At 40.7% G+C, this 13,514-nt stretch overlaps 1 protein-coding gene across 9 annotated transcripts in view; it reads left to right on the top strand.

The window, feature by feature from the left end:
• LOC113233302 (E3 ubiquitin-protein ligase UBR5) overlaps positions 1 to 13,514 on the top strand; it is a 60,199-nt gene that overhangs the window by 34,195 nt on the left and 12,490 nt on the right. For 6 of the 9 annotated variants that reach the window (XM_026468380.1, XM_026468378.1, XM_026468376.1 and 3 more), the window contains 9 exons: positions 701 to 928; positions 7,511 to 7,689; positions 8,548 to 8,749; positions 9,090 to 9,268; positions 10,685 to 10,868; positions 11,110 to 11,267; positions 11,580 to 11,788; positions 11,959 to 12,124; positions 12,731 to 12,880. In XM_026468380.1, coding sequence (XP_026324165.1) covers positions 701 to 928; positions 7,511 to 7,689; positions 8,548 to 8,749; positions 9,090 to 9,268; positions 10,685 to 10,868; positions 11,110 to 11,267; positions 11,580 to 11,788; positions 11,959 to 12,124; positions 12,731 to 12,880 — 1,655 coding nt within the window. The remainder of the gene's footprint in view (positions 1 to 700; positions 929 to 7,510; positions 7,690 to 8,547; positions 8,750 to 9,089; positions 9,269 to 10,684; positions 10,869 to 11,109; positions 11,268 to 11,579; positions 11,789 to 11,958; positions 12,125 to 12,730; positions 12,881 to 13,514) is intronic. The other 3 variants (XM_026468373.1, XM_026468377.1, XM_026468374.1) reach the window with 2 other exon arrangements.

The following is a 13,514-nucleotide window of genomic DNA, read 5'->3' as shown; positions in this document are numbered from 1 at the left end:
GGGTACTACGGACCCAACCCGACCCGACCCCGCCTGGCGACCGATACCGACGTAAGAGAGAGATAACAAATAAGGGTCATACCTCTCGCTCATTTTTTACTACCTAGGGCCTAGCGACAGAGTAGTTACTCATAAAGCTCAATAATTTAACACAATTTTTGTTTAGAAACCAATTCGGCTAGTAGAGTGTTGATGTCGAAAAAAAATTAAATGACTAAGTTCTTGTCAAAAATTTCAATAGTATTGTGCAATTCCTGGTTCTGCATTAAGTGGAGTAGTTTTTAAGATCGTTTATAAATTCAGTTTCATACAATTATTTTTCACACTAGCTATTCAAAGTTAATGTTTAACTTTTTACAAGGGTACGAGGTATACCAAATTAATCACTTTTTTCATAGTTTATGATATTTCTCAGTAAAAAATTAGTTGCTGAACCTGGAGAAACTATTCAGAATACTCGAAAAATAAAAATAACAACCATGTGGAGTTAACCATGGCAATAATAGCATAAAACCCAACAAAGAGTAGAGTTTTTGCAAAAAAATAAAAAAGGGCCTACATCTCGAAAACTAAAAGACTTTTACTAGGGTCAAAATATTTTTTTCTGGTAGATATATAGCTCACCTACCCACAGTGTCGCTCTGGCGTGTTATTTTTGGTACACCCTGTATATAATATTAAAATATAAACATTGTTATAGGGAGTCAAGTGTCGCCGGAGCTCGCGGCAACGTAGCTAGTGGTACATCAATGGGCAGCTCTACTCTAGTGCCCGACCGGTCCTCGACGCCCGTAGCGACTGAATACGCAGATGACGTCGCCGGTGAAGCTCTGGGTGGCGACGATGACGCGTCAGAGACTGATGAACCGAATGCGCCTGCGCCTGTACCACCTACTGATGCTCAACATGATGATGCTATGGGCGACAGGTAAGGTTTTAAAATTGATTAATGAAAAAGCAATTTATAATCGAGGATTCTTTGCCGTTAGTTGACAAAGGTTTTGCATCAAGACCATCGATCTACTCTTGTCTACACGTATCAATTCGTATGTGATCTACGGCACTGTATGTTTTTTGCACCGTACAATACTATGCTAACTTAACAACCTACATATTGCACGTGTAAATGCTCGTAAAAGCCAGTTGGCTTCACCTGTGATCGACCACAGATAAGCATTCAAACTATATTGTACACTTTTTACTTAATACATCAAATTACTACGGAAATTGTGGTTTACGTCAACTCTGGAGTATTATTAAGTAGAGTAGGGTAACTTCCATAGAAAAGGATCATCCAATTTATTTTTTTAACGAATTTGGAAAATTACAACTGATACACGACGAATGGACGTTACTGGTGTACTTCAACCTAACATCGTACTGGCAAGCCACAATGAAACTACACGATTACGTTGAAGAAATTGATAAACTATGTCACAAAATATCGTACACACCCTGCGAAAACAATCGTGAATCATCTATGTCACGAATTACATCATCTAACAGAATATAACTTAATAATACTCCAATCTTAGACGTACATGAAGATTTCGAACGAAACAAGACATTTCAAACGTCGTTATTTTCCGATGAATTGACCCACTTACAAGTGCAGTGGCATTTTAACGCACCTCTCTGGCCGACAGCTGGCGGACTATAGGAGGACTATGAGAGGCTGTTAAATCTATGAAGTATCATCTTAAGAGTGTTCTAGGTGACCAGAAACTTACTTTTGAGCAGTTTACTACACTACTTACCCAAATTGAAGCTTGCTTGAACTCACGCCCGCTGTGTCCGCTCTCGGAAGATATCGACGACCTAGAATACATATCACCGGGACACTTTCTTATTGGCGGGCCACTAATTTCACTACCGCGAGAAGAAAATTTCAACCACCAAGATTTAAGAAATAGATGGCGACTAGTGGAGCAAATGAACTTACATATTTGGAAACGCTGGTCGCGTGAATACTTACATCAACTACAGGTGCGCAGCAAATGGCAGCAACCACCGAAGGATCTAGAAGAAGGAAAGTTAGACCTTGTCAAGGACGAATACTTACTGCCTGGCAAATGGGCTCTCGGTAGAGTGACGGAAGTCCATCCTGATAGTGACGAGAAAGTGCGAGTAGTCACATTAAAATCTAAAAGGGGTCACTTGACACGACCGATTACTAAACTTGTTCCGCTGCCCCTGAAAGAGAACTTATAAACTACCGAATCAGTACAAGAATCGACAACAACTCCTAGTACACCGACATCCTTACCACGTAACACACGATCCTGCGAAGGATTACACAATATTCTCTACTTACAGTACTATTGATGCTGTCCACTTTCATAAGTGCAGCACGACCACAACAATTAACTAATTATTAATTAACTTCCATAGAAAAGGATCATCCAATTAATTTTTTTGACGAAGTTGGAAAATTACAACTAATACACGACGAATGGACGTAAGCATTCAAACTATATTGTACACTTTTTACTTAATACATCAAATTACTACGGAAATTGTGCTTTACGTCAACTCTGGAGTATTATTAAGTAGAGTAGGGTAACTTCCATAGAAAAGGATCATCCAATTTATTTTTTTAACGAATTTGGAAAATTACAACTAATACACGACGAATGGACGTTACTGGTGTACTTCAACCTAACATCGTACTGGCAAGCCACAATGAAACTACACGATTACGTTGAAGAAATTGATAAACTATGTCACAAAATATCGTACACACCCTGCGAAAACAATCGTGAATCATCTATGTCACGAATTACATCATCTAACAGAATATAACACCATGCTGCTGTCTCAACGTCATAACCGACAAAAAAGAGGTTATTTCGACGGTATTGGGAAACTCGCAATGACGCTATTTGGAGTCCTTGATGAAGATTTTGCAAACAAATACGAAAACGACATTATTTAATTGCAACAAAACGACGATTACTTACTACAGTTAATGAAAAATCAGACACTGATAATTGAGACAAAAAATAACATTGTAAAAAGGAGTGAAGAGTTCATGGTCAAGCAATTTGAAACCATACATACCCACATAAATCAAACGTACTACGAAATCAAGCAAATTGAAAACCGGGTGCAAATGTTATACGCGGTGAATGACGTTTACTCCGCTGCTATTACTTCAACTTTGATACTAAACAACTTACAAAGAATTCAAGAAATGCTGCTTAACGCGTTGAGCGATATCTTCAAAGGACATTTGGACTCCCAAATATTTGCTGCATCTCAACTCATTGAACAACTTACTTAATATCGGGTAAATTACCACAAGGTTTATCTTTACCTATAAAAGATGTGCAACAAGATATTCAAGAAATATACGAATTGATTTACGTCAGAGCTCGAATTACAAACAAACTATTTACTATTTGAATTGCATATCCCGCTACTAAGCAACGAGGAGTACACAATTTATCGTATTTTACTGTTACCTACCGCCAGAGGGAGTCACTGGGAGACAGTAATTATACACAACCACTCTTGTTGACACGTATATTCTGACTCAAAAACGACGCGGGGCGCAGCCGCGTTTCTACTTAAAACTACCCACATAACATCCCTCCACCTTTATTCTTACAACTACAAGAACTTAAACTAGACTTAAAACTAAAAGAACTTTCGGTAGTCTATTTTATTCCGGGGGCGCTTTGTAGTTATCTCAGGCTGAGCCTGAGCTGACGGGTTGAGTACAGGCGCTTCTAGCGCGGCAGACTCAGGCGCGGATGACTCCACGTTGGGGCTGGTTTCGCACTCGAGCCAGCGCTCGGCGTCCACGTCGATTCCATCAGACGGCCCAGAGGGTTGTCCAACGTTCGTGTCGCGCTCGCCGGACACGGCGGTCGAGTTGTCGCCGGGCGCCGAAGGGTGAGCCAGTAGCACCGGGGGCATGATTGGAGGCCCACTCACTTGCGACGATGCTGCCAATGCATGAGGTGTCTCTCCGCAGCCTTCTTTCTGCTCCTCCTCCCCCTTGTATTTCAGTATTTGGTTCAAATGTTTTTTTATGCTCTGGTTTGAGTGTTCTATGTGCACAATGTACACAGATGCACCAAGTTTCTTTGTAATAGTCCCCTTAACCCATCGTTTCTTAAAATTATCGGTGATTCGCACTAACACTAATTCACCCACAGTAAAACTCACTTCCCTATTGCCGCGATAATGTTTACTTTGCGCGCACTGCTTCTTCTTTACGAGTGCGTCGAGTGTAGCATCGGATGATGACGAACTCTGTGGGACTATGAGATCCAACCTGCTTCTTAATTTACGCCCAAATAATAATTCTGAAGGGGATCTGTCTGTAGTACTGTGCTCTGAGTTTCTGTAATGGAATAAAAATTCTTGTAGTTTTAAATTAAAATCTTTGGCTTTTGTTTGTGATAATATAAGTCCCCTTTGATTGCCCGTTTTATTATTTTGACACTGGCCGGATTGTAAACTGGGAAGGTTATATGTTTTATTCCATTACGAGCGCAAAATTCTTTAAACTCATTGGACACAAAATAAGTTCCGTTATCCGAACAAATCGTATGAAATACCCCAAATCTCGACATCACTTCGCATAACTTTTCTATTATTACCCGAGAGTTATAACCATTGGAAACATCGAAACACTCCACCCATTTAGAGTACGCATCAACTACCACTAAACAGGTTTTATTATCAATCGGTCCTGCTAAATCAAAGTGCACACGATGCCAACTGTGCGGCGGGAAAGGCCAGGGCGTGCAGGCGCGTGGCGTAGCGCGCAGCACACGCTGCACGTAGCTACACACTGTTCGATATCAGCGGATAACTGCGGCCACCAAAACCTGTCACGGGCCTGTGATTTCATTTTCTGGGCCCCTAAGTGACCTTTGTGTAATTCTATAATAATTTTTTTCCGACGCCAACTCCCGTTTTATCGCTGTTACTGCCCTATCATGTTCTTTATTCCATACCCAAGGACAATTTTTTTGCAATAGTTCATGTAAAGGGTATTAAATTAGTATTGACGACGCATTCTTTACAAAATTTCTGTAATAATTAACCAAGCCCAGAAATGATTTCAATTCTGTTACGTTACTTGGCACTCTTGCTTTTAAAATGGCTTTGTCGGGTGATTTATGAATACCTTGCTTGTCAATAATAAACCCTAAGTATGACACCGAATCTTGGAATAAGGAACACTTTTCTTTTTGCAATACCAACCCGGCTTGTTCTAACCGACTAAATACTTCGTGTGGTTTTTCTACATGTTCGCTTTTATTTTTGCCAGTTACCAAGATAACGTCCAAATAAACCAGAACCCCGTCTAGGCCTGCTAGTAAGGTCTCCATGGTTCTCTGAAAAATGGCTGGTGCACTTGCTAAACCAAACACAAGCCTCGTGTATTTATAAAGGCCTTTGTGTGTGTTTATTGTTGTTAATAACTGTGAATCATCGGATAGCCTTATTTGGTTATATGCCGCGACAAATCAAGTTTAGAAAATTGTTGTCCCCCGCTCAGCTTAGCAAAAAGTTCGTCTATTCGAGGAAGTGGGTATTTCTCAACAAGTAAATGTTTGTTTAATGCAACCGAATAATCGGCGCACAAACGTAATGTCTTGTTACTAGGCTAGGCCACGCACGCGAGCTGCCCACTCTGCCATAGTCCCGTTTGTGTTTTGAATCGCACTGTGGAATGTATATCTTTCCGCAAAACTTTTAGATTGAAAATGTTCGTCGAGTAACTTTACTAAATACACATAAGCTATTTTCTCGAGTGGTTCCAGTAATGCTAGGTCGCGCACTAATCTGTAAGTAGATTCTGCTAAAATACTCGGCAATATGGCGCGCCGTTTAATACCGCCTTTGTCTCCTTCCTCTGTCACATCGTTTGCTAGGAACCAATGTTGCAGTCTGTACATGTAAATTGACCACTCGTGCACTTCATGGTTGAAAGTTGCTAGCGATCCAACCGAAATTTTGGCCATTATCACGCGTATACTGAATTTTTATTTATCCCATCCTCGTCGCCACTGTTATCTACCGCCAGAGGGAGTCACTGGGAGACAGTAATTATACACAACCACTCTTGTTGACACGTATATTCTGACTCAAAAACGACGCGGGGCGCAGCCGCGTTTCTACTTAAAATTACCCACATAACATATACCTATACCTTTTATGCGACGAGAGCGTTTGAAACTTCTTCGGTCATCGTCAAACTACATCGCAATTAATTTTGTGAAGAATTCGCATATATCTCTGGAACACGAGGACATGCAACGGTGTACTAGATATGGAGAAGAAAAGTTAGTTACATTGCACGCCAGCCTGTCTACAACCTGCACGATAAAAATGCTCCTTGTGAAGCTAATGTATTTAGTCAACAAACGACATTATCGTGTGTCATTGAGGATATACCGTGCAAAGAGACTTGATAAAATTACACAAATCTAACTTTTGATTGTTTACGTTGTGTGAAAAACATATGATGCTCGTAATATGCGACGGAAATGTAACACCAGGAGCTATTGATGGAACTGGAATAATCGCATTGAAACCAAGCTACTTTTTACAAAAGACGGATCCACTATATTTACACACAGTCACTGAGGAAGCAACCTTTATACGGAGTTGATATCGATATCCGAACTGCTAACTCTACAATCAACAGCATGTTTAAACTGAACTGGGATAATGCACAATGAAATATAACAAAATTTTGCAATTTTGCAATTTTATTTTTATTTTTAAATTTTACAATTAAACATCAACCGCAAATGATATGAAAATTATTGAGAAAAAAACTAAACTTTCAAAAAGAACAGGAAAAACTGCCTTTGCAATCAGCATTTCAGTTCATGATATCTCACTGTACTACTTTATTTATTATTACTACTTTGCTGTTGGGAGGGATATTCTCGCTACTGTTGTTTAGATATTTAAAAAGGAGGTGTTTGAGACGAACACCCCCCTCCACACACACTGATGAGATGCAGCAAACGCATAGTCCTGCATCTTCAGAATACATCTACACCGAAGCGATACCCAAAAGACGAGGATTTCACTTTGCTGAACTCCATGTGTAGTTACTGATACGTTTTTGTTTGTTTTTTGCTGTGTACTGGCTTATCTGACTAAATCACTTCTCATGTATTTCCTCGGGAGCATGTACGGTTTTTGCACCGTACAATACTTTGCTAACTTGACAACCTACATATTGCACGTGTAAATGCTCATAAAGGCCAGTTGACAACTCGCTTCACCAGCGATCGGCTACAGATAAGCATTCGAAACTATACTGTACACTTTTTACTTAATACATCAACTTACTACGGAAATTGTGGTTTACGTCAACTCTATATCCTACTCTACTTAATAATACTCCAACCTTAGATGTTCAGAAAATCATACGGGCACTGTCCCGTTCCATCAACGAAAGCTAAAGCTCTTAGTATTTGTTCCTTCAGCTCTGCAACTTATCGATCTTATTGTATCTTTTCAAAATTTGTAGAGGTCAGGAACAACATGTCGTGGTCGAGAACGGCACAGAACGCGCCGAAGGCGGAGAAAGTGAGAGCGAGTTAGATCTGCTTGCTGAGGTTGAAACAGAGAGCGATTCCGATGATCAAGACAACGCTGAATCGGCCCAGCGCAGTGTGCAGACCGGCGCAACACAGGGTTCCGACGCCGGTAAGTTGCTATAATTATCTATTGTATTTAGTGTTGAGTCATGGAAAAAAATCCACTCCGTTCCATTTTGTTTCAAAGCATACTTTTCAGAAAAATAAATATTTTTTATATTTGACGTTGACACCTATCAAAAATGGAAGTTACTGAACGAAAACGAGTGGAGGTGGTGTGGTTGTTGGAGGTTTTTTCGCTGTTGTGAAATTATTTTAAATCTCATTTTTCTTTAGGTGGCTTTTAGCTATACAAGTTTATTATATAATTTACGCTAAATAAAATTTCAAGAGACTTCTAAACGTAGAACATAATATGAGCTAAAATCCAAATTGTTTTTCGTGAATTTTTGCGGAATAATTTCCACTATTTGAAATTTTTCACAAAATTACCCAACAGTAATTGTATTATTGCTTGTATGATTTTTTAACGTACACACTCATAGCCCTGCACTAGGGAAACCCTGTATCGTGGGTGCCATGGACACACATAGGTAGACAATAACAAATTGCACTCAAACTCCGAGAGAAATAAATGTAGACCATACAAATATTTCTCCCGGCCTGGGAATCAAAACCGGGACCTCTGCATGGCAGTCCAGCGTGACTGCCACTCGACCACGCCAATTAGGATTAAATCATAAAATGAAATAAATTGACGCAACTTTTTTTTATGACATGAAGCAATTAGTGGGAACGTTGAGATGCTTAAAAAGGTGAACGGAAAATACTGTAATGTGTAGATACTTAACATACATGACGTTTATACGTGAGGACGACAAAATCCTTTCTCTAAAAAGTTAGTAGTTTTATTGGCGGCTACTCGCCTCAAGTGTTATTATCTTAATTACGTATTGCACCGCGACAGGCATAGCGTCCCTGCTGCTGTACCCCGAGGATGAGAGTGGCGACTCCACACAGCCCGAAGACGAGGATTCAGAAGCCGGAGAAACAGATGAGCAAGATGGTGAAGCCGAACCGCCGTTACCGGATGGCGAACCACTCGAACGCCGCACCGCACCGCCATCTAGACCGAATTTGGCCCCGCACTCCATGCAATGGGCTATACGGTAAGCACTGAAACATCCTTCTTATCAAAACCAAAATAGTATCTTAATAGCAAAATCAGTTACTATTTGTGTTTCAAACCAACAATATCTTTATACAGGTGTAACAAAGAATATTTCATTGACCGCGCTCATTACTTTCGGAGAACCCTCATATTTATTCAGGAAACTTTAAAGTTATTTGTTATCATGAGTTGTTATGTAACGGGCGCATTCGCCAGATTTGTACGCACCTTACTCGAGTTGTTGAATCAGGTAACCAACATGTTAATCTGATACATTTATTATTGTTAAATACCTCTCCATTTTCGCCAGCTTTATTCATGAAATTTATGATGCGCAGTTCTCGCGAGTCGAACCGTGGCACGAGCGGCAACGCCAGTGGCGTGCGTCTGACGGGCGGGTCCTCTTTGGTGTTCATCGACCCCGCGTCGCTGCGTCGCTCAGCCGCGGCAGCTGCCGCCGGCGCCCATGATCCACACTCTACCTCCACAACTGCGTCTTGTTTGGCTAGAGCTTTCGGTAAGTCTAATATATCGACTGTGAACTGGCAACCAGTACTATCCCAATTTTGACAACAATAAAATACACGATGAAGAAAAAAATTGTTTGCGTCATTTTTGTAGCATCTGGTTTATTAATTAAAAATAAGTAGTGTATGTGTAATACAAATATTTCAAAACTACGTATTTTATAATCAGATGCTATACAGGCTGTATATTTGAAAGTGGGACATACTTATAGAGTGCTTTATATTCCTGATTCTGAACCCAAAGAAATAATGAACTAATGAACTTAAACTTTACAAAAAATATTTTTGTAATTTTTTTATCGACTATTACTTGAGAACAACATTAGTTATCGAAATCTATGCACATCAGTATTATTGCTCCGACGCAGCGGCGGGTGTCGGCACGGCGGCAAAAAACAAAGCACAGGCGGGGGTGGGGGCGCGGGCGCATACGCGAAATTGCTGTTTGCAACTTCAGACAGTGCACGCGCGACCTTGATCTAACGAAGACACGTAAATTATTTACGCAATAAGTGGTGATAGTGCGAGGCAAGCTATTGAAATGTTCCCAAATCGGAGTTTACGCGGAGGACGTGAACAGTGTCGAAGTGTTGCGTGAGAGGGTTATCTCAGCATTTTATACTCTGAGACAAAATGTGTTGTACAATTTAAAACAAAATTGACGATGCCGTGTTAGACTTTGCATTGTGGAAAACGGTGGACATTTTGAACACTTGCTCCATACCACGTCTACATATTACACGTGTTTAACTAAAAAATCAATCATTGTAAATAATTTGATTTCACATTTTTAACTACCCCAACAACCTCTATTTGTATTAAATGATAACTAGTTACTAAATCATAAACTTATCGTTTTTAGTACGTAAAACATCTCAATGATAGTTCAAGTAAAAAATAATTAACATAGCTAAAACGTACATGTGAAATCATTGTTATTGTTGCTGTCTCATTCGGCGCTCGCTTGGTAGTATTCCCATTGCTCTCGAAGTCAAGCGTAAAGGGAATCGGTTTATTCCTATGTACACTTCAAAACACATTTGTTGATTTATTTTTTGTTCTATCCCATCTAATTTTATTTTAGTTTATGTTAAGTTGTACCATGATTTACTATGACATGTATGAATATGTCTCACTTTCAAACATACAGCCTGTATAAATGACTCAAACAATTTTTCCTTCATTCTGTAAAGTTGTCAAAATTGAGATAGTACCGTTTGCCAGTTCACAGTCAATATTCCAAAATAGTTCTCTAAGTGCTTTAACACTGTTAAATACAAATACTAGAAACGCCTGAACCTATTTGAATGTTTCTGTATCTTTCTAATAGACGTCACTTACACTCGATATTAATGATACATTTAAAATCTTTTCTCCGCTCTGTAATATTTTGTTTGTCTGTAAAGGAATTGTGATCCGACAAATTGCGGATCTGTTGTGGGAGTACGAGCGCATAACGCTACCGCTACCTCGCATGCTGCCACTCGAGTGCAGGGAGGCTTTGCGTCTACAGTGTTACCTCGAGAGGCAGCTCAAGCCCACCTGGGACTGGCTTGTTACTGTTATGGACGCTACTGAGGCGCAGCTCAGGTATGAAATGTAAATAAAATGTACATCTTTAAGTTACTAGGGAGGAAATGTTGCCTGCTACAACAACTGCTACACAAATGTGGACAATAAAGATAGCAGACCAAAATTTGTGTTCTTCAAATCTCGCGTTTTCACACGATATCGCAGTCGATAATATGTTCCATGGCATTTGTTACCTACCGGGTACATGACTAAGGGCATACTGAATATGTGTATAACTCCAACATTCTTCAACACAAAGATTCGGCGCGTCCCTTACGTCGAACAACGCGGGCACCTCGACAGCTGAAACCAGCCGCGTCGCGGCACCGGCAGCTCGCCGCACTACCTCCTTCCCCTCGCCTGCCACCCGCATCATCAGTTTTACCGAAGGACCTCGTGCCAGAGATCGAGAACAAGGTAATTTCTAATATCCTGTTTCCACACAAAATACGTTGCATATTCGTGTTCATAGTTTTTTACTTTCCTAAGTCCTCCTAAGAGAAGTCCTAAGTTTCATTTGCAAAAAAACACCTTGAAAAAATGATAAACAGCTCTATAAATATATACATGCTGTTAAATTTGTTAGGGTGGCGTTGTTTACATATCGCATACATTCATTCTATTTCTGCAGTTGCGCAATAGCTGCGTATTTAAGGCCTCAGGGTCTTGTTAGCCTCACCCTGTCCCTTGGTAGTCTTTCTGTTGTACCAAGGGCATCCTCACGTCAAGTTACAGGTGTGGAGGCAGGCAGCGCCCGTCGCGAGTTTCTGGCGTATTGCTTGTCATTGCTGCGCGCGCACAGCGCCGAGCACGCAGAGCAACTTCCGGTGCTAGACGTTGCGGCGCTAAAGCACGTAGCCTATGTGCTCGACGCGCTTGTCTACTACATGCGTGCTGCGCAGCCGCAGCCCCATCACCACCCGCATGTCTGGCCACCTGTATGTATTTTCTTCTTGAAAAGGAACAAGATTCTTTTTTATTTTTCTTTTTTTGCCTCAAGAATGTAAAATACATGAAAAACGAGACCATGTATGTATTTTCAAAAGTCAGCGCGTCTATAACAAAAAATAAATATAATGTTTATATTTAATTTTTTTAATTTGCCAAGGACGAGAATGAAAACGAAGAAGGTGACGAAGAAATGGTGATGGGAGGTGCAGCGGCAGCTGAATCTGATGGAGAAGGCGACGGCGCCCGCGGACGCACTCACGGGTTCTTCCAACGATCAGATTCTACATTGTGTCTTGGTTGTCCACCGCCCGATCCGTTTAACAGTGAGTATTTTAGAAGTGACTATTTCTCCTATTTGTTCAAGAAGCGCTATATTTTAATGGTTTGTTGGTTATTACTATAAATGAAAACACTATTGTTGGATGTAAAGACGGTGATTCTTATTGTGTTAGACAATCACAAGAATTATCTGATCTCAAAGTAGGTGAATACGAGATTAACGAAATTACCTTCGGAACCCTACCCAGTACACCTAGATACGAACCAATTTGGAAATTCTTTCTCGTTCCTTTACCTATATTTAAGTATATCAACTAAAATGAAGGAACGAATAGTGGAGTGAATGAAGTTTTAACTTTGAACGTTTAGTGCAGTAATTAATAGATTTATAACGCACACACTCAACATAGCCCCGCACTAGGGAAACCCTGTGTCGCGGGTGCCATGGACACACACATAGACAACCACAAATTGCACCCAAACTCACGAGAGAAATAAATATAGGCCATACACATATTTCTCCCAGCCTGTCCGGCATGGTAACCGTTCGGCCACGGAGGCAGTTCAGGCGTTAGTTTGTGGAAGACAGTATTAATAAAAATGGAAGTAAACTTGCTATTCTTGTGTTGAATATTTTTTTTTCATTGCAGTGACAATGCAAGATGCGCTGCCATTAGCAGACCAGCCACAGTTGCTGCAGCCCAACGCGCGGCGCGAGGAACTATTCGGCATGCCGCGCCAGCCGGTCACTGTGCCCTCATCTGGCGACGCGCCGCCGGGCGTTAACAACCCTCTTGAAGGTAATGTTTCCAAACTCGTGGAAGCGTATTTAAAAACCTCAACTATACCAACGTCAACATGCTACGCAGGCTTGGCGATAACTGCTCATAAGATAATATAACGCCTGTTTGGTGTATCAATACCATTGACTTACAAATTAATGGACGACGGGTCTAATACAAAAACCACGAAAAAAATGTCCCAGGTTAACCTATTTAAACGTAGTGACATGTAAAGGATTATGAAAAAGCTAAAACGCTGATTTAAATTGTAATGTCATCGCAGTACTGTCTAATTTTGCTTGCTTCGCTGTCAGTCGAACAAACGAAGACTAAAGCGTGAATGACGCTCTGTATACGATTTTAACGCCCTATAAGTTCGGACACTTTTTAGCGCGGACCCGACGTCCATATAATTGTAAGTCAATGATCAATACCTACATTTCACTAGAGGCGTAGGGTTGTGACGGTGTGACTTCCTTACATCGTCATCCCAACTTTTTATCGCCTTTTTCCGGTTCCAGGCCACTCATATTTAAATTTTGAATCGTTCCATAGCTCTTTTGCCTCGCATTCTGATTTTGTTTCGTTCCGCCGTCACTCCCTGCTCGATCGCGACAGCGTACGGAGCTGGTTAAAATTCAATCGCGTCTAA

Source organism: Hyposmocoma kahamanoa, unplaced genomic scaffold (assembly GCF_003589595.1).
Source record: "Hyposmocoma kahamanoa isolate Upper Pololo Valley unplaced genomic scaffold, ASM358959v1 78, whole genome shotgun sequence".
In the NCBI taxonomy this organism is placed as follows: domain Eukaryota; kingdom Metazoa; phylum Arthropoda; class Insecta; order Lepidoptera; family Cosmopterigidae; genus Hyposmocoma; species Hyposmocoma kahamanoa.
This window is presented reverse-complemented; position numbering and strand designations above follow the sequence as displayed.